At 48.9% G+C, this 20,018-nt stretch overlaps 1 protein-coding gene across 2 annotated transcripts; it reads left to right on the top strand.

Annotated features, from left to right (window-relative positions):
• The first annotated feature begins 13,115 nt into the window (after positions 1-13,115).
• On the top strand, positions 13,116-19,747 carry EOMES (eomesodermin). 2 transcript variants are annotated; one of them, XM_045436396.1, is made up of 6 exons: positions 13,116-14,421; positions 15,430-15,584; positions 16,259-16,380; positions 16,827-16,985; positions 17,071-17,132; positions 17,951-19,747. In XM_045436396.1, exons 1-6 carry the CDS (start codon positions 13,514-13,516, stop codon positions 18,630-18,632), a joined length of 2,088 nt encoding a protein of 695 aa, XP_045292352.1. In that variant the 5' UTR covers positions 13,116-13,513; the 3' UTR covers positions 18,633-19,747. The 2 variants fall into 2 exon arrangements, with proteins under 2 accessions (XP_045292352.1, XP_045292351.1); XM_045436395.1 differs by having other exon boundaries at positions 17,894-19,747.
• Positions 19,748-20,018: the final 271 nt, after the last annotated feature.

Here is a 20,018-nt window from a genome sequence, read left to right as displayed (position 1 = left end):
CACTAAAGTTAGATACAAGAGCCCAGGGACACTATTATTTATCATTTGTTGGGAGGGACAGCTCTGTATTCAAGAATTAAACTACTAGAAAAGAAGAGGAAAATGACCATGTCCAAGTGGAAGATGTGAAAAAAAACCCAAAAGATAAGCAAATGCAAAGCTACTCAAAGTCATAGGGATCTCAGAAGGTAGTCAATAACAAGATTATTCTTTGAAACCAATGGCTTTACACCAAATAAGATCCAATTAGAAAATATAATGGGGGAACCTGGGTGGCTCAGTTGGTTAAGCGTCTGACTTCGGCTCACTCAGGTCATGATCTCATGGCTCCTTCCTGAGTTCGAGCCCCGCGTCAGGCTCTGTGCAGACAGCTCAGAGCCTCGAACCTGCTTCAGATTCTGTGTCTCCCTCTCTCTCTCTGCCCCTCCCCTGCTCATGCTCCGTCTCTCTTTCTCTCAAGAATAAATAAACATTAAAAAAACTAAACATATATTTGATCTAATAACACCAATTCGAGGGATTTATTCCAGTGGAATAGTAGGACATGTACGTAAAGATTTTTATGCAAGGATGTTTACTGTGGTGTTGCTTATAATAGGAAACATTGAACAATGTGTATTTACATATTACATATGCATTATATTTGTGTAATACTATGTTCAGGCATATCTGGGAAGATATACAATTGTTAAAGTTAGGATATTGATTCACATTAGCTTATGCATTAACCTAATGATTATCTCAGAAGGTAGGGCGGGCTCGACCATCAGCAGCTCAAAGAAGTCATCAAGGATCCCCTTCTTTGCCTCTCTCTAAACTGTTCCTTGATTGGGCAGCTGGGTGGCTCAGTCAGTTAAGCATTGAACTTCAGGTTGAATTCAAACTCTCAAGGTTTGTGAGTTTGAGCTCCATGTCAGGCTCTGTGCTAACAGCTCAGAGCCTGGAGCCTGCTTTGGATTCTGTGTCTCCCTCTCTCTCTACCCCTCCTCCTCTCTCTCTCTCTCTCTCAAAAATGAATAAACATTAAAAAAAATTAAACTGTTGCTTGAACACCGCATTCCCTTAAAGAGATTCCCTCCACTGTCCCAAAATGGTGCCAGCAGCCATCAGGAAGCTACTTGCTTCCTTCTTCTACATAAGTAGGATTATAAAAGTAAAAAACAAAAAACGAAAACAAAAAACCTCTCTGTAACCAGTGACTCCAACTTATCCCCCTCAGCCTGGACCAGTAGCAATTTCCATGGAAACAACATATACTGATTGGCTTAGACTAAAGAGACTCTCCCCTATATTGGGTCTGGTATCATTTTTCCGAATCATGTGAGATTCTCACACCCCCAATCCCCCTCCCCCCAGCTCATGCTCTGTCTCTTTCTGTCTCTCAAAAATAAATAAAAATGTTTAAAACATTTGAAGTTCAAATAATACTGGATTTCTGAACATGGATGTTGGTTATACAAGTGCATTCAATATGGGAAAATTTATTGGGTTGTGTATTTAGGAAACGTGTGCCTTTCAGTGGGTACTATACTTGAATTTTTAAAGTTTATTTTAAAAATATGGCTTGAAATATGTAGATTACCACTTCTTTATAAGTTGTTTTAATGGATGACATGAATGCTTTCGGCTGTATAGTGCTGTTTGGCCAGATGAGACTTTTCTACCCCGAAACAGTTATAAAACTGAGGTCCACTGGTCCTGGATGGCTCAGTTGGTAGAGTTTGACTCTCTCTCTCTCCTTCTCTCTCTTTCTCTCTTTTTTTTTTAATTTTTGTAATGTTTATTCATTCTTGAGAGACAGAGAGACAGAACATGAGGGGCAGAGAGAGAAGGAGACACAGAATCCGAAGCAGGCTCCAGGCTCTGAGCTGTCAGCACAGAGCCAGATGGGGCTTGAACCCACAAACCGTGAGATCATGACCTGAGCGGAAGCCGGACGCTCAACCGACTGAGCCACCCAGGCGCATCCCCCCGCTTTCAAAAATAAATAAATTAACTTTAAACTTAAAACAAACAAACAAAAAAACTGAAGTCCAATTGAAATAGAGATCCCACTCTCCCACTTAGTTGAGCTCTGAAGTCCTCTCTCTCCCCCTCACCTCTATTCTCCTTCTTTTAACCCTTCTCAGTTTCAGTTGACTCAACTGGACAATCTTTTAAGTTTTTTGTGGTGATTAAAACCATAGTGAGTTTATGTCCTATCTCTTCAACTTGGTAGTGGTGTCTGACTTAAAGTAACTTACCTTTCAGTACCTCAGTTTTCTCATCTATAAAATGTTGTTAAGGGGCGCCTGGGTGGCGCAGTCGGTTGAGCGTCCGACTTCAGCCAGGTCACGATCTCGCGGTCCGTGAGTTCGAGCCCCGCGTCGGGCTCTGGGCTGATGGCTCAGAGCCTGGAGCCTGTTTCCGATTCTGTGTCTCCCTCTCTCTCTGCCCCTCCCCCGTTCATGCTCTGTCTCTCTCTGTCCCAAAATTAAATAAAAAAAAAAAACGTTGAAAAAAAAAATTTAAAAAAAAATCATTAAAAAAAAAAATGTTGTTAATAAAAATAGTTCCTAGCTCATACAGTTCTTGAGAGGATTAAATGAACTATAAGAAGTAAAGCATCAGAGCACGTGAGTGGCTCGGTTGGTTAAGCATCTGACTCTTGATTTCTGCTCAGGTCATAATCTCACAGTTTGTGGGTTCAAGACCCAAGTCGGGCTCTGAGCTGAGGGTTTGGGGCCTGCTTAGGATTCTCTCCTTCTCTCTCTGCCCCTCCCCCATGATGTCTCTCTCTCTCTCAAAAATAAATACATGAAAAAAGAAAGAAAGAAAAGGTGTAAAGCAGTGAGAGTAGGGAGCTCATTGGATGAGGCTGGTTTGCAAAAATTCTAGGACACACCTTTTAATCTCAAAATCCAAAGGCATTCTACAACCCACGATGACTTACAATCACTGTTGGTCAGGTGACAGTTGTGACATAGCTGTCACTGTCTGAGCTTATAGCTTTTCTTTCCTTTTATGTATGTACGAGTGAAATATGAAAATAACACTTTGTCTAAAAAGGCAGTTCTTCTTTTAAAAAAAATTAATCCAAGGACAATTCATCTTTATTAACTGCTTTGATCTTCATCTGAAATGAGAATATGTGCTCTTTTTTAATGTTTATTTATTTATTTTGATAGAGTGAGACGGCGTGTGCTGGGAAGGGCAGAGAGAGAGAGAGAGAGAGAGGGAGAGAATCCCAAGCAGGATCCTTGTCCCCACAGACAGAGCCCAATGTGAGGCTCAATCTCTCGCACCGTGAGATCATGACCTGAGCTGAAATCAAGAGTCACAGTTTAACCGACTGAGCCACCCAGGCGCCCCTAAAAAAAAGGAAACAAAACAGTTCTTTCAATAAGCACAAACAAAAATTTTAGGAGCTCGCTTTTTCTTTCTTAGTGACCAACAAAACAATGGTGTATGTTAATTGATGGCATCTTTGATTTCATGAAATGTCCTTATGAAATACCTCATGAAGAAGCGTTTAGGGATTATTCTATTTTAAAAATATTTCCATGCTTTATTTGATTTTTAAGCTAGGTTTTAAAATCAATCATTTTGAACGAGGTATTTTCCAGTGATCTCTAAAGCTTCCCTAGGAACTGGGCAATTGAAAGACTTCCCAGGGACGCAGAGCCCTGTGACCAGATTCTCAGCAAATCACTTGCTTCCTTCTCCTCTTAAAATGCCTTTTCTCCCTTCTCCTTTGCTGATCCCAGAGGACCAGCAAGCACAGGACGTGGGCACAGGGTGTTCCTTGAGGTCTCCCCCCCACCCCCTTCCCTTCTGAGTTCAAATGCCAGTTGTTCAGAAAGACCTCCATCAACCCCCCCCCCCCCCAACCCATAAGCCCAGTGGTTCTCCAACTTCGCTACACATTGAAATCATTTAGACAACTTTCAGTAATAGTGATGCCTGGGTCTCACTCTCAGATACTCTGACTCAATTGTTCCTGGGGTGCTACCCCGGAACTGGGATGTTTAAGAATTCCCCCAGACGACTCCGCCAAGATTGGAAAGCACTACATTACCCTGTTTGATGATTTTCTGAAAATTTCTTAATTGCTTACTTGATGCTGTTTATGTCTTCCGCCAGCTTCTGAAGACACGGAAGCTTATTCTTATCAACATTGTGCAGTCTGGTACCCGAGCACCCTGCTACGAGCTTAGCCTTATAGCGCGCCTTTTAAGGAGAAGCGTAGAGAGCTTCGGCTTCGTCAAGAGTGGCCGCTAAGCCTCAGGAAATTTAGGAAGTAATTCAGATCGGGTCCCTCCTTGGGCCTTCGGCCACACGCGATTCCTGGCCCGCGTCCGCCCTCAGCAGCCCAGCTGAGCGGGATGTTAATGGGACGGACGGTCCCCTCCAGGTCCTCCTCTTTGATCAGCTTCGGGACAGTCTAGCAGATCGCTCCCCCGCCCCTGAGCTTCTGGAGCACCCGGCAGGGTCCGAGAACTTGTTTACCCGCTTCTGGGGTCTGAGAGTGCGAACAACGGGGGGTCTCAAAGGCAAGAAAACTCCCACAGCGCGGCCCTGGCGGGGTTCCGCGCACGCGGAGCAAGGGGGCGCTGCGCCCGCCGACGTGCCCGCCTCTCCTCCCGCCGCGCTTCCGGGAGCGCGGGGCCTCGGACGCGCGGCCTCCGAGGGGCTCGCCGCGTGGCCCGGCGTTGGCGCAGGCAGCTGCAAGGAAAGCCTCCCAAGCACCAGTAAAGCTCAGTTAAGCCTTTCGGGCCGGTGGTGCCCTGGGACGTGCCGAGCTAGCAAACAGTCTGACCTCTCCAGGAAACTAAGCTGAAGACGTATTTTAAGTGAAAAAAGCAAGTTGTTGCGTACAAAAGCATGCAGATGGAGAAGCATACACATACCTGCTGGTGCAAACATGTAATAAGCCCCGGAGATACACGCAAGGAATTAGTCGTGGTTGTCGTGAGGCCGAGGCGCGAGACGTTGCAAGCTGGTGGTTTTCCGAGTTGTTTAAAAGCCTTGTGCAAGGGTGTTTAAGTAGATATATATTGATTTTATATTGTATTACGTATTGTGTGGTGTTGTATATAATGTATAATAATGTATTCTATCGTTGTGAGAGACAATACATGTTATTACAGGTAACACCATGCAATATGTTATCTAATACACATATACATTTATCTCCAATTGGTGGAATCAAAGAAGTCCACGTTTTCCTCTGCCTTTCGGTCTTAGCTAACACACAGAAAGAAAAGGCTCGCGGAGAGAAAAGGCAAAGAGGGAGGATCAGAAACATAGGGGACACCCCCCATATCTTTTCACGCAAGACGCCCGGGTGGTTGTGGGGAAAGGGACAGGGGAAACCGAGGCGCTCGGCTACCCGAGCGCAACCCTGAATGCGTCGAGTTCTAAGCCTGCGGCGGGGCGGAAGCTGAGAACCCATGCCTGGGGCGCAGAAGCCTGCGTTTCTGGCCGCGCCTGGAATTGGCTCCCCGCCCCCCTGCTCTGGCCACGCACCGGGGCGTGGGTGGGATCTCTCTGGCTTCACCACTGGGCACTAGCCGTGCGCTCCGAGCTCTAAGAGACTCCCTCGGCTTCATCTGATGGCGGGGCTCGGTCCCGGGACTTCGCGTGGCCAGGCTGGGGGGCTGCAGGTGCCGGGCGCGCCAGGGAGAGAGACCCAAGAGGCAGCCTGGCTTTCCCCGCCCGTCTGCAACTGAAACGCTTCGAGCGTCCGCCAGATAGGCCAGAAAGGTCCCCAGCGTCCCCCAAATCTCAGCCCTGCAGTGCGTGGGATGGGCGCTTGGCTGCGCGCCGCGCGGCTGGGAATGCGAAGGGAAAAGGAAACGCGACTGGCAGGGGGTCGAAAACTGTCTGTTTTCTTCGCCGTCGCTCCCTTTGCGGATAGCCCCTCTGTCAAAGCTCATAACCAGCGACTTCTGTCAAAGCTCGTGCCCAGAGACCCCAGTTTTCTACTAAAGGTTTCAGACTTCCAGGGAAAAAGCACCGCCTCCCCAGCTTCCAGATCCGCTGGAGCAGCTACTCACAAATTGTATGCCACCAGGCAAGTTTTCTTGACTACTCTCTTGCCTTGGTTTTCCTATCTGTAAAATGGGGATGACAAAAGCACCTACCTCTGTGGGGTGGTAGCTAGGGTTCAATGGAATATTGTCGGCCAAGGGCTTGGACCAGCTCTAGCTTGTAGAGCGGTCCATGTCTGCTATGGTTATCCCAAACAAGAATGACCAGCCTGAACCCAGGACTGGGATTTAGGGTGGAGTTATGGGGCCCAGCTTCCTCCAAAGAGACTCATTCTACAGGTTCAGCGGCTGAGGCGTGCACCGAACGCAGTCCACTAGCTTCCCCCGAAGCCACACAGTATCCCCATTCCAACACCTACCTGGTAGCCTTCCCCTCAAAGAAAACAACGCCCCACACCCGGCACCATTCACACATCCTTAACTCCTCCACTGGGAGGCCCGCAGTTTAGAATGCCAGGATTCAAATTCCCGGGCTACCAGTATTAGCTGTGTGCCTGTGGACAAGGGCCTTCATCTCGCCGCGCATTGCTTTACCCTTCTGTAAAATGGGTTGTTAAAAAACGTTTTAAGGTGCTGATTTTAACAGATCGCACAGATAAAGCAGAGAGTCTGGCCTATGGTCACCTGCTGCTTCTTTTATTATTTTCCTCCTTTGTCTGTGGACTGGAAGATAAACTATTCTAGCAAAGTCAGCCCCAAATGGATGGAGAAATGATGCCGGCTGCTCTTTGCTCCCCCCTAGAAACTCCTTTCCTGTGGACCCCTTGTAATCTGTGGGAGGAGGGCGTTTCACGAAGTTTCCCGGACCCTGCCGGGTGGTTAAGCAACCCAGGCCAACCAGGACTTGGGGGCCTCCTCAACAGCAGCCCTCTATGGTTGATCTTGCTTTGCCCTTGTCCTCACAATTTGTAGATGCCGCCAGAGGCCCTCGGGGGTCCGCAGCGTGAGGCTCCAGATGCCGTCTCTTTGGGAACCCCCAGTTCAGGGTGCCTTCTCCAGGAGCTAGACCCCTGCGGGAGGCATCCGACCATTCACTCAGATCCTCCGTCGTCGGACTTTTAACCAAGTGTTGGAGAACAATACCTAAACTACCTAAACTAAACAACCCCCCCTCCCTTTTTTTTTTTTCTTTGACAAATAATCAGCCGAACGGCAAAATCCCGGCGGGAGGCGGGAGGGCGAGGAGGCCTGGGAAAAACAGAATGCTAATGGCGGCCTGGAGGGGGCGGAAGGCGCACCCCTGCACCGGCGCCCCCGGCCGCCTGCCTTTGAAGTGCACCTTTGCAGCCGCGCTCTAGGGGAGGGCGCAGGATTCCACCGCCTTCCCCCACCCCCTCCATCCCGCACTGTTATTGAAAGAAGCTGAAGGAACAACTGGGGACTCCCCTCTCAGATTCTGACTGACTCACTCCTGCTTCCCACTTGGAGTTCGCGTTGTCTTTGACCTGTTTGTTCCTGGCCTCCAGCCGTCAGACTGGGAATCTCTGGGAGAGAAAGACTGTGGTTCATGCATCCGCATTGAGCCCCAGTATGTAGGAAGAGGGCAAAAAGTGAGCTCAGCATAAGTGTGATGGGGAGTAATGGGAAAGCCTTTCGACCTTCCTATATGCCAGGTGCTGTTGTAATTGCTTTACATTCTCTATCGTATTATTTATTACAAGTGGGAACTGGGGACGGAAAGGTTAAGGAGCTCGCTCAGACTCACAAAGCTAGCAAAAAGGTAAAGCCACAAATACATACAATTCTGCACACAACGTTCTGCTTTTCTCTCAGCTTGTGGAGTGATCTCTTTGCTTCCCTTATTCCGTTGCCCTTCCTGTCTCCCTCCCTCTCGCTCAATCATTCGTGGTTATCTTGGGGGCTTAATGCTTTCCACAGAAAGCGTTCTGCAGTCTCCCCCACCAAGACGTGCCCTCTCCCCTTTGCTCACGTGGGGCCTGGATAGGAGATTCCAGCTGACCCCGTCCCATTGAAACCTTGGTCAACAGGATTGGATTCTGCCCACCTGTTGTGTGGACATCCTGTCGCACCTGTACCGCAGAGGTGCCTTCAACAGAAGGTGTTTCGACAGAAACATTAATTTCCAGAGGCTCTGCCAACTCTCTTAGTGATGTGCAAGTGATCGATGTTCAGGATATTTCTCCTTGGCTACATGTGGGTTGCTCCCAGTAACAGCTGTTCTGCAATTCCAGCACTAACTTTTCTGTTTTCCTGTGGAAGCATGTCAACACTGACGTACACACGAAAAGCCATGCGATAAGAACTTTGGGTTAGAAAAGTTCCAGAAAAGACTTTTTAAGCCTTCAAAAGGCTTAAAAAGATGAAAATGCTAGGTCCATCAATTTAGGAAGACCTGTGTTCCCTTTTCCTTTAGGAAGAATAAAAAGCATTTTCACTTTAGTCTTCGTGGCTATAAAGCCTGAATCCTGGCACTGTCCTTGGGCTGTTTTATCTGTTCTAGTTTACAGATTTAGTAACTCTTTTCTTTCAGCTAACAGATGAGCACCTACTGAGTGTCAGGGCTTTCCAGGTGCAAAAGTAAGCAAGACAGGTGGAATCCTGTATAACTCTTTCATATTTTAATGAAGGAATAGTTAGCCAAACACTCCCCTAATTTATTTCTGAGAGCATTTTCCTTTATTTACTTTGCACTATGTGGCTTTCCTGTTATTGATGTGAATCTGTGTATTCCATAAATATGAATACAATAATAAAACAGCACTGAAATCCAGGACTTCATTTGGAGTTTAAAAAAATACTTTCATACAAAATTCTCAATTCAAGGTTTAAGAAAAGATCACTTATTTTTTTTGTAATAAGAGACCTTGGGCATGTTTCTTACCTTCCTCTCCAGGATTCCCCTACCTCGTCCTATTTTAACAGTGAACTATAATTGCATTTAGCAATCTAAATGCATACATAGATTGGTGGCTAAGATAACAGTTTAAATTTGTCATGTTTGAAAAACTACAGTGAGTTTCATGTAACCCTTTGCCTCACGCATTTGTGGACCTGGTGATTTTTTGTTTTGTTTTGTTTTTGTTTGTTTTTTTTGTTTGTTTGTTTGTTTGTTTTTGTTTTGTTTTGTTTTGTTTTTTTGCTTTTTGTTTGTTGTTAAGCAAGTGGTCAGTCTATTTCAGTACCATGGTGAAATACAGATTCTTATAAAGTGAAACTGTTGGTGGGGGTATCTTGCTGTTGTCAACAGAACCAAAACTACTTGTCCTCGCCAAAATGTTTTATCTTCCAGGACGTTTTCTTTAAAAGAAAAAAAAAAAAAAAAGTGAAATCCGCACAACCTTACAGTGATGAAAGCTCCCTCCCCCTTCGGAAAAGCTCGGGGGAGATGGCAGATCTGGCCAGCAGAGAACAAAGGGCCAAAGAGTTAACCTGAGATGGTGAAATAAAATGTAACATCAACAAAGAAAAGGCCATAGATAAATAGTCAAAGGACCAGCTCACCACAAAACACCCATTGACGTTTTCCCAGAGTCCAGGCGAAGCCCGGTGACCGGGTAATGTTGGAATGTTTTCCTAGGGTTAAAAGGAGATCCAGCAGCAATGCTGCCCAGAATTTACAAAGTGTTTGAATAACACGGACGGTGTTTTGATAACACATTTTTAGTGGGGGTGAAAATAATAGAATTTATTGGGACATTTATATGGGCCCCCTCGGTTGTGTGTAGAGGGGGGCAGGGCAGGAGAAAAATCGTATATCACTGCACTCATCTATAACTCAGCCCTGTTACTTATTCCTATGTACGCATATGCATTTGATGTGTGACAGTCTTGAGGCCAAATGCTGCTTCGCAGAGCTGCTTTTAAAAGATCAATGCACTGGTAGTGGTTACCTTTAAGGGGGGAGAAGTGGGTAAAGATGTCCCCTGGCCAGGTTGGCAGTAACTTTGTGTTACCGGGATGAGAGGGTGGCACGACATTGGTATGAGTGCTCGAACCAGTAGAGCAGAAGATCTTCCGTAGGTTCACACATAGGCTTGGCCTTGGCCTCCTTGTAGCCTTCAAAGGTCAGGCACGTGCTCCATCTCAGGCTGAAAGGGCAAGATGTGAGTTAATCCAGCCGGCATTTGGGTCTGGGGTTCCAAGGGGTCTCCACGTTTCCTCCCCAATGTTGATGTTTTTGTTCAGTGTATTCCAATACACTGTCAGTTGAGCCACATAAAACCAGGCACCTTTCAATAAATGTCTCATTTGGATTTCATGAAGCTTGGGGTGTAATTGAAATCAAACAGCAAACAGGCTGCAAGGGGCTGTTATTTGCCCACCCAATCTAAGGAGGGTGTTGCCTGACTCATTCACTGAAGCCACTGCTTTAGCTTTCTTTTCTCTTCCTATTTCTAGAAAAGAGTGCTTGGACTTTAAAGTTTGGCTGGGATATGTGAAAATATTTTCTATGTCTCCTTCCCTGATTGTAAGTAAAATTGAACCAGCAAAAGAAAATTCCTTCCAAGTCAGGAAATCACAGGTTGGCTCATCTGTAACTCTCCAGGCATTTAGACTAGTATATTCCATGTGTAATAATAATAATGCCATTAGTTAATCAATACAGGAAAACCATCCAATGAGATTTCTTGATCTCTGAGTTGTCAGAAAAAAAAAAAAATCACCTTTAGTTGAAACAGCATTTTCCATTATGTTTAAAAAGGAATTTGAAATATATGTTTACGAATATAATATAAATGATGTATCTGTTTTCCATGGTCCCCAAATTCCAGGTCCCAGAGCAGTTTTGTGGAGCCTGAATTTTGATTCTCTTTGCATTCCTCTTTCTCTCTCCATCTGTAAAGTGTGTTAAAATTTGAGTAAAATAATAGATGTACTGGGGAGGTGGGGAGATATAAACGGCAACTTCCTGACCCAGGAGTCAACACTAATCTTGATCACACATACCGTGTATATATTTAATAAGTAGGTAGCACTCAAAATGAACCCACGCGCTTTCAAGAGCTTGCTTTGGGGCTGGAATAAAATCAACCCTTTCTGATGTGGCGCGGGGGACAGCTGGCCCGCGTTATTTGCGCCAGAGTGGGTCGGAACGATGCCTGTTGCCTGCGATGGCACTTTGCCACGCGCAGCGCTTCCCTGGCCGCCTCGAAAGCAACTTGAAGGGACACAGAGGCCCGCTTTCTCTCTGTCATAAAGCGCAAAACTGCTATCTACCCCTAGCCACCCTATCTCCAAATAACGTGCGATTCGATCTCACCCCTGCTTTTCCTTCATACATCCTGCAGCTCAGGTGAAGGCCAAGGCTGACGCGGAGACTCCCTGGGGCCGTAACCAGGTTCCCCAACCCTCGGCTATGTGGCCAAGCCGCCCAAACCGCGCAGCCCCTTCCTTTCCCGTTCTCGCGTCCCCCTCACGGAGTCTCCACTTTGAAAATCATCAAGTCTTCAAAAAACATAAAGTGCTCGAAAAATTCAATTCTTCAAGACTCCCCTGGCTCAAAATAAAACAAAAGCCGGGAGGTGGGAGTGGACGGCGGTGTGGTCAGAACCGAGAGCCACGCCAAACCCGAATTCAAAACTAGCGGGACGAAATGCCAGGCGCGCTGGCCTGAGCGCGCTCTGGGCCAGCTTTCCAGGGATCTGTTCCGGGCCGTTCTGCCCAGGACCTGCGGGGCCACCTCGCTGCCTCACTCGCTTCACGTGCTCCATTCCCACTGGTGTGTCCTGACCCTGAGAACCTTCTCACGCCCCCGGTTTTCACCACCAAGGAAAACTGGTAAATTCCCTGGAGCGTCCGAGTGTATCACGGACCATCTCGCTCTCTAACCCAGACGTGCCGAAGTTGGGGCTGCTGTGGTTTGAACCTAGGCCGGAAAGCTCCGAGCCGTTCTGCACGGGCGTGTGCGCGCTGCACAAATCCTGCAGCCGCCTCATCTGTTGTGGGCTCAGAGTTTCCCGTGTGATCGCGTTCGGTTGGGGAAGCAGCGTCCCGACATCTCAGCCGGAAAATGCGCTCCCGGAGCGATTACAAGCCGCGTCTGTAATTGCTTATTAACAGCGAATATTCATGCTTCTCCTTTTCCGCAATGAAACGTGCCTCCCCCCTTTTCGGTAATAAAACAATAAAATAAGACGGCACCACTCTTGACTCTACTGTCTGCGGAAACGCAAGGGAGAAACAGGCAGCTGGGGCAAAAGGGCTTAATTCAATATCAAACTGATTATTTCACTAATTATTCTACCTTCTGTGTGGCGCCGCAGAGCAGAGGCGCAGGGAATCTCAACCGCACTGCTGCTGGGGAACCTTTGTTTCTCGGTGCCAGGCCCAACTGAAGACGGTGGAGGGAATCCAGGATTCAGGGCAACTGAGCTGCGTGGATTTTAAATTGTGGGGAGTAAAAGTGCTTGACGCGCGTTTGAGGGTGTCCCCAGGACCCCACCCCACCAGGGCTTCTGGTTCATAAGCTGGTCCTAGAGGATGGCCATGTGCTCTGTCTCGCCGTCCCTGGAATCCCAAAAGCGGAGCGCAAGGTTCCTCTTCACAAACCCTTCCCAATGAATAAAAGGGTGGGACCGAACAAAAAGTGGTTCCCGTGTGTTGAAGGCCGGGGAACCCTCCCCTATCTGGAGGAAAGTGTGCCTGAAGCCACAGCCCCTGACGAGGAAAGAGACCTCGCTTCGGCCTCTCTCCGACTCGTCCCAGATCCCCCCGCTCAGGGACCGGCGCCTCCCTGCAAGCCATCAGCTTGCGTTGCCTTTCTGGTGCCAGCCTCTAAAACCTGCTCCCGCCCCCGCATCCTCCGCTCAGGCTGCTGGGATGACTTCGATGCTTAGAGTGGACCCCGCTACGGAGACCCCTAAATCCTGTTCCCTCAAACTCTAGCAAAATATGGACACAACCACTGATTCTCACAGTAGGACCAGAAGAAAAAAAAAAAAAAAAGACTAAAGGAAAAGAAAGTCGCAGGCGACTTGATCCAATTAGTAAATGCCTAATTGAATTAGTGTCACCTCCATCAGCCAATAGGAGGGTCCTGGGCTGTGGGGCAGCGAAGCCCCTCCCTGGCCTCACGTATATAAAGCAGCCAATGACAGCCTGCAAGTTTCCAAGTGGTCAACTTGACCGACAGTTGGGCAGTCGAGAAGGGCAGAAAGGACAGCGCTGGTGGGTGGATGGGGCAGAGATATTAGTCCTCTTCTTCCTGGGTGTGAGTGAGGAGGCGGACGGGGATCCCGAGAGGCAAGGAGGACAGAGAAGGAAAAGGAGAGTGCTTTTCGGTCAATTGCCACCTCCTGCCTTCAAACTCAGCGAGTTTTCCTTGCGGCAAGTACGCTGGGGTCGGGGCGCGCGAGTGCGCGCCTTAGCCGCCCGCGTGCAGCCAGGTGGGTAGCCCCAGCACCGGAGGAAGGGGAAGTTACCTTCCCCTCGGAAGAGGGCGCTGGCTCCCCCATCCTGCCTTTATATTAAGGCCGCGGGAGGAGAGGAAGCAGCCAGCCGCCGTCTGCGCTTTGCAAAGCATGCAGTTAGGGGAGCAGCTCTTGGTGAGCACGGTGAACCTGCCCGGCGCTCACTTCTACCCGCTAGAGAGCGCGAGAGGCGGAGGCAGCGGGAGCGCAGGCCACCTCCCTGGCGCGGCCCCCTCGCCTCAGAGGCTGGACTTAGACAAAGCGCCCAAGAAGTTCCCCGGCAGCCTCTCGTGCGAGACTGGGAGCGGGGAACCCACAGCAGCCAGCGCGGGGGCCCCCGCGGCCATGCTCAGTGACGCCGACGCCGGGGACGCCTTCGCCAGCGCCGCGGCAGTGGCCAAGCCCGGGCCCCCGGACGGCCGCAAGGGCTCCCCCTGCGGGGAGGAAGAGCTGCCCTCTGCCGCCGCCGCCGCCGCCGCCGCCGCCGCGGCCGCCGCCGCCGCCGCCGCCACCGCGCGCTACTCCATGGACAGCCTGAGCTCGGAGCGCTACTACCTCCAGTCCCCCGGGCCTCAGGGCTCCGAACTGGCCGCGCCCTGCTCGCTCTTCCCCTACCAGGCGGCGGCCGGGGCGCCCCACGGATCTGTGTACCCTGCTCCCAACGGGGCGCGCTACCCCTACGGCTCCATGCTGCCCCCCGGCGGCTTCCCCGCGGCTGTGTGCCCACCTGGGAGGGCGCAGTTCGGCCCGGGAGCCGGCGCGAGTAGTGGCGCGGGCGGCGGCGGCGGCGGCGGTGGCGGCGGCGGCGGGGCGGGCGGCCCGGGCGCCTATCAGTACAGCCAGGGGGCTCCGCTCTATGGGCCGTACCCTGGGGCGGCAGCTGCGGGTTCCTGCGGAGGACTGGGGGGGTTGGGGGTTCCTGGTTCCGGCTTCCGTGCCCACGTCTACCTGTGCAACCGGCCTCTGTGGCTCAAGTTCCACCGCCACCAAACCGAGATGATCATTACGAAACAGGGCAGGTGAGCGCAGCGCCGAGGGGCCCCGAGGTGAATGACAAGTGAGTGACTGTGTGGTCCTGGGGAAGGCTGGGGGGTGAGGGAGCCGTACCCGTTCGTTCCGCGCTTGGCTTGGAAGAGTGTTTTTCCGCGCGCATCTCCAAGCCGGGGTCCCTGCCGGTCTGCGCACCGCCTTGCGTGCGGTGGGTGCTAACGTTACAGCTGTTTCCCCCCCACCCTCACCCTCCCCCCCACACACACACACCCCTCCCTTCCCCTCCCCTCCGGTCACTCTCACCTGGACTGGCGAGAAGGAGGCGGAAATGGAAATTGGGGCTTGTCCACAAAGCTGGATTTACTAGCTGTTCCCTGCATACCCGCGAAGAGCCGCGGATGGGGAAAAGGAGCAGGGGTTGGCTTCCTGAGCGCAGTAGATGGGCTCCCGCAGTTTAGGCGCCACAGTCGCCGTGGGGCGCCTGGAGGAGATGGGCGTTGGAGGGTGGGTTGGTCGGGGTGGTTGGTTAGGCAGGCCCTGGAGCCAGACCTGGTGGGGTTCCGGGCGCGAGAAAGTTCTGATACACTTCCAACTGCTAATAGTGGGTACTAACGGGGAAAGCGAGGCGTGGGTGCTGGGAGAGGGGCGCTCAAGCGGAACTTGGAGCCTGACGAGTAAAATTGCAAAATTTTAAGACGAGCAACTGACTGTCGTTCTCTGGTACTTGTACGTAGAAAAATGAAAGAGTTTTTCACATCCTGGAAGAAAAATTAAGGACTTGAGTGGGGAGAGAGGGGACTGGGGAAATACTGACTTTGGGGTCGATTGTCTCCGAAAAGAGATGTTCCAAGAGTTGCCAAGTCAGAAATATTTTGCAGAATAAGGGCCACGTTATGTGGCGGTTTTCTGTTCTTTCAGTAGACTTCTAAATGTCCTGCTCCGACCTACCCCAGGTGGCCGCAAACCCGGCCTAGAATGGGCCTGCTCCCGGGCGTCCGAATGTAAAGTGTTTCCCCTGGTTCTATTCCCTTGCACAGGCGCATGTTTCCTTTCTTGAGCTTCAACATAAACGGACTCAATCCCACTGCCCACTACAACGTGTTCGTAGAGGTGGTGCTGGCGGACCCGAATCACTGGCGATTCCAGGGGGGCAAGTGGGTGACCTGTGGCAAAGCGGACAATAACATGCAGGGTGAGGAGAGAGGAGGCCCGGGCAGGGAGGAGCGGGCCAGCGGGGGACCCTGGACTCAGATAACTCCCATTTAAATCGAATACTTCCCCCTGATCTGCAGAGGTGTTAGTATGAGTTTCTTTATATTGTTTGAATCTGGAGAGAGGGAGAGAATTGCCAAGCCAAGATTTCTTGCCTGTCAATATAAACTTTGGTACTTTTACCATACCCTACTCCTTCCGCCCCTCCGCTACCAATTCCTACTAAATCTCCCCTACCCCCCACCCTCCGTCCCGGGGTGGGGGTGGGGTGGGGGCAAGGGCTCCAGTCTTCGAAGCCTTGAGAAAGCCTTGCCAAGGCCGAATCCACCCATGAAAACCCAGCCACTTTCCATCAGACGTTGCCCTTCCATCTTTAGAAGGCCCCAAAATGACCTTCAAGAGACACCTCCTCGTGGTTCTATTTTTATATTTTGAACTAGCATTAGATGACTGCCTTGTCCAGGGAAGTCTGGAGGCACAGGCGCCCTGGGTGGGCTGTGGGTGGAGTCTAGTTGGAGAGCTAGCACAGGGAAAACTAGGCTGGAAGAGTAGCTCTTAAATGTTGCCCAGAGGTAACAGACATCCCTCCCCGTGTGTCCATTTGTAATCAGCCCTGTATGCTTGGGTTTTGTGTTTTGTTTCATTTTCTCTTAGGCAACAAAATGTATGTTCACCCAGAGTCTCCTAATACTGGTTCCCACTGGATGAGACAGGAGATTTCTTTTGGGAAATTAAAACTCACCAATAACAAAGGCGCAAACAACAACAACACCCAGGTAGAGTGACAGAGGATGGGGTGTCTTCTGGCGATAGATCCCTTTCCTGACGAGTTTCCATACCCTTCACTGTATTTGTAATATGTGCACTTGTTTCCTGTTTGCTCGCCTATTTCTAACCTTTTTTTTTTTTCTTTTGACCTTTCTCATTTTCACTAGATGTCAGTAACAGTGAATTGACCGTTAGGAAAAGAAATACTAAGAGCTTTGGGGGACTTCATAAACTAAGAGGAAAGAGTGTTTATCAAATATGCATGCCGGGCTGTGTTTTTAGGTTTCAAAAGCAGCAAGGATAAGATCTGAAAAATGACAATAGAAAAATGTCGCGGTCGTGGGGAGCAAGCGGGAGTCCCATCGCAAAACTGTGTAGTTTGTCAAGATTTACTTTTGCGGAGCCTCTAAGAGACTCCTGGGATTTGGCGACACTTTTTCTATACCATTTCCAGATGATAGTCTTACAGTCTTTGCACAAGTACCAACCCCGGCTGCACATTGTTGAAGTTACAGAGGATGGTGTGGAGGACTTGAATGAGCCCTCAAAGACTCAGACCTTTACCTTCTCGGAAACACAGTTCATTGCGGTGACTGCCTACCAGAACACTGACGTGAGTGTCCCCACTGTCCCAAGAACCTCTACAGCCAGGTCCGGTGTGATAACGCACTCAACGACTATTTTTCTCCCCTATCTAGATAACTCAACTAAAGATTGACCATAACCCCTTTGCAAAAGGCTTCAGGGACAACTATGATTCGTAAGTGCAACTTTTGTTCATATTTGCATGGTCACCTTTGAACAGGATATACATAACCAGACACTTTCAGAGAACATTCTAGGAAGAGCTTTCATCTTTGGGATTTTTATCTATTTTTATTTTTTGCATAGTTTTCCCTCAGCTAATCTTGCTTTAGAATTTTCACAGAAGGGTTTTGTTAATTTCTAAAGGAAGGTTAAGGGCTGAAAAATGAGGAGCTTTTTTTTTTTTAACACTTGAGTGGAGATTTGAAATTTTCATAATCTGCATTTATATACCTTCCTTTTCATGTGAGCCAACTTTTTTTTTTATCCTCTAAGGAACAGGTATTATTACTCCCCTTCTTTTATTATTATTATTATTATTATTTTACATGAGAAAAACTGAAAACTAAGAGGATGTAATTTTCACCTTAAACAGCAAGACCCCACAATACTTTTTAAATTTGGAATTTCTAACACCACAGCCAGCGCCCCTCCCCTGACATTGACGAAGGAGAATTGCACCTTCTTTAACTCCCAGCCCTTAGAAAGGTGGATTCTCTATAGTTTCAGTCCTTAAATGCTTGGGAGGAAACTTTTCCCCCATGAGCCAAGAGTCCAGCGGAAACGGGCCAATGTGCCTCCTACCTCCGTCCCTCCACTCCAGCAGACCAGTGCTCCCAGTGCAACCCACTAAGTGAGCCTTTTTGATTTCTGGGAGGTGGTTATTTGGGGCAACATTAGGGTTTTTTTTTTTAAGTGTTTCTCTTTATATTGTAGCATGTACACCGCTTCCGAAAATGACAGGTTAACTCCATCTCCCACGGATTCTCCTAGATCCCATCAGATTGTCCCTGGAGGTCGGTACGGCGTTCAGTCCTTCTTCCCGGAGCCCTTTGTCAACACTTTACCTCAAGCCCGATATTATAATGGCGAGAGAACCGTGCCACAGACCAACGGCCTCCTTTCACCCCAACAGAGCGAAGAGGTGGCCAACCCTCCCCAGCGGTGGCTTGTCACGCCTGTCCAGCAACCTGGGACCAACAAACTAGACATCGGTTCCTATGAGTCTGAATATACTTCCAGCACCTTGCTCCCATATGGTATTAAATCCTTGCCCCTCCAGACGTCCCACGCCCTGGGGTATTACCCTGACCCAACCTTCCCTGCCATGGCAGGGTGGGGAGGTCGAGGTTCTTATCAGAGGAAGATGGCCGCTGGACTCCCATGGACCTCCAGAACCAGCCCCCCTGTGTTCTCCGAAGATCAGCTCTCCAAGGAGAAAGTCAAAGAAGAAATTAGCTCTTCCTGGATAGAGACACCCCCTTCCATCAAGTCTCTCGATTCCAATGATTCTGGGGTATACACCAGTGCTTGTAAACGAAGGCGGCTGTCTCCTAGCACCTCTAGCAATGAAAATTCTCCCTCCATAAAGTGTGAGGACATTAACGCCGAAGAGTACAGCAAAGACACCTCAAAAGGCATGGGGGGGTATTATGCTTTTTACACCACTCCCTAAAGAGTTACTTCAACTTCGTAAAAATGAGCTAACTTTTTGCAGATGGACTTGGTGGTGTTTTTTGTTGTCTTCTTTGCCTAGGTTTGCCAAAAAGACGTTTGCATTCCACCTTGATGCATCCTGTTTTGTGCAATCCTCTAAAAGAAGGTGCCAAAGCTTTTTGATTGCTGCAGGTAACTGAAACAAGCCTGGCAATTTTTTGTTTCTTTTTTAAATAAAATTAAGGAAGGACTTTAAAGTGTTTTAAAATTCCAAGGTTATTTGAGGTTCTGGATCTATTTATTGGAGGCACTAAACATTCAGAGAATCGGGCTGTGAAGATTGAGTGCTGAGCGCTATCCGATGAGTTGAAAGCCTCGGTTCTCATTTCTATTTGTGAATCTGTAAGCAAAGAGAATCCCAGAGTGGTAAGATGTTTTGCTTCTGGAAGAAAAGGGCTGGGCCTTAAGCTTCAACAAGGGACTTTTTGCTGTTACTTTCTGCTGGGGACAAAAGATGCTAGGCCTAGGAGGTGAGAAAAACTTTCCTGAAGGTGCTGGTTTTACCTGACTTGGATTCCTCCTAGGCTTTGGAAACAAGCCATGTTTGCCCTAGTTCAGGATCGCCTCACTTGCCAGGCCTCTGCTGCGTGCCGGGGTGGCCAGTAGGACTCAGGAGAGGGCAGGCAAGAGGGAGTCGCCAAAAAAGAAAAAAAAGAATTTTAAAGTGTACAATTTTGTGTGTGCTTAGATACACCGTAGAATAATGTGGGACATATTGTACAAATAGTCTACCTACGTGTCTGAGATTATGTAACATTGGTGCTTTGGCTTTGTAAAGAATTTCCAGATCACCTGACAACAGTTGCAGGGGCAGGGGGATTGGTTCTCTCATCATCCCTGATGTTTGGGAATATTCTGTTTACTTCTTAGATAGTTCAGAATGTATTCAGCTACTCTGTACTAACTTGAAACGTGTTTAAGGAAAACTATTTCACCCTCTTGCCATCCCCCTACCCAACTCGGTCATGTGAAGAAACTAAAACCTGATGCCACAGCTCCCGTAGGCTTTTTAGAGATCTTGGATTTTTATGTACAGTCTTAGTCATTTTTAATAAATGTGGTTCATTAAGGGAACCGGCATAGCTCCGTCTTCTGTACAGTTCTACTTTTTGTTCTAAAGACCTTATTTTGCTTCTTCCTCCACTCTTCTCCAGCATGAACACTGTTCCCCTCCCTACCTCCCCCAGCCCCACCCCCACCCCCATGTTCTAGAATCTGTAAGTGGACACAGTAGTCATGAGGGGGTGGGATTGCTTTTGTTTATCTTTTTTTTTTTTTTTTTTCTTGAAGATGAATGGGGTTATTTCCTCGCCCCACTGGGAAGTCTGGACAATGGGTATTGGGC

This window comes from Leopardus geoffroyi, chromosome C2, assembly GCF_018350155.1.
Source record: "Leopardus geoffroyi isolate Oge1 chromosome C2, O.geoffroyi_Oge1_pat1.0, whole genome shotgun sequence".
NCBI classification, from domain to species: Eukaryota; Metazoa; Chordata; class Mammalia; order Carnivora; family Felidae; genus Leopardus; species Leopardus geoffroyi.
The sequence above is the reverse complement of the archived record's forward strand: the minus strand, read 5'-3'. Positions and strand labels throughout refer to the sequence as shown.

What these genes read in the sequence shown, in the direction of transcription:
- EOMES (XM_045436395.1), top strand. Translation starts at nt 13,514, where the DNA reads ATGCAGTTAGGGGAGCAGCTCTTGGTGAGCACGGTGAACCTGCCCGGC. An exon ending in AGCGGACAATAACATGCAGG is followed by an intron (nt 15,585 to 16,258) that starts GTGAGGAGAGAG and finishes ATTTTCTCTTAG; the next exon opens with GCAACAAAATGTATGTTCAC. An exon ending in CTGCCTACCAGAACACTGAC is followed by an intron (nt 16,986 to 17,070) that starts GTGAGTGTCCCC and finishes TCCCCTATCTAG; the next exon opens with ATAACTCAACTAAAGATTGA.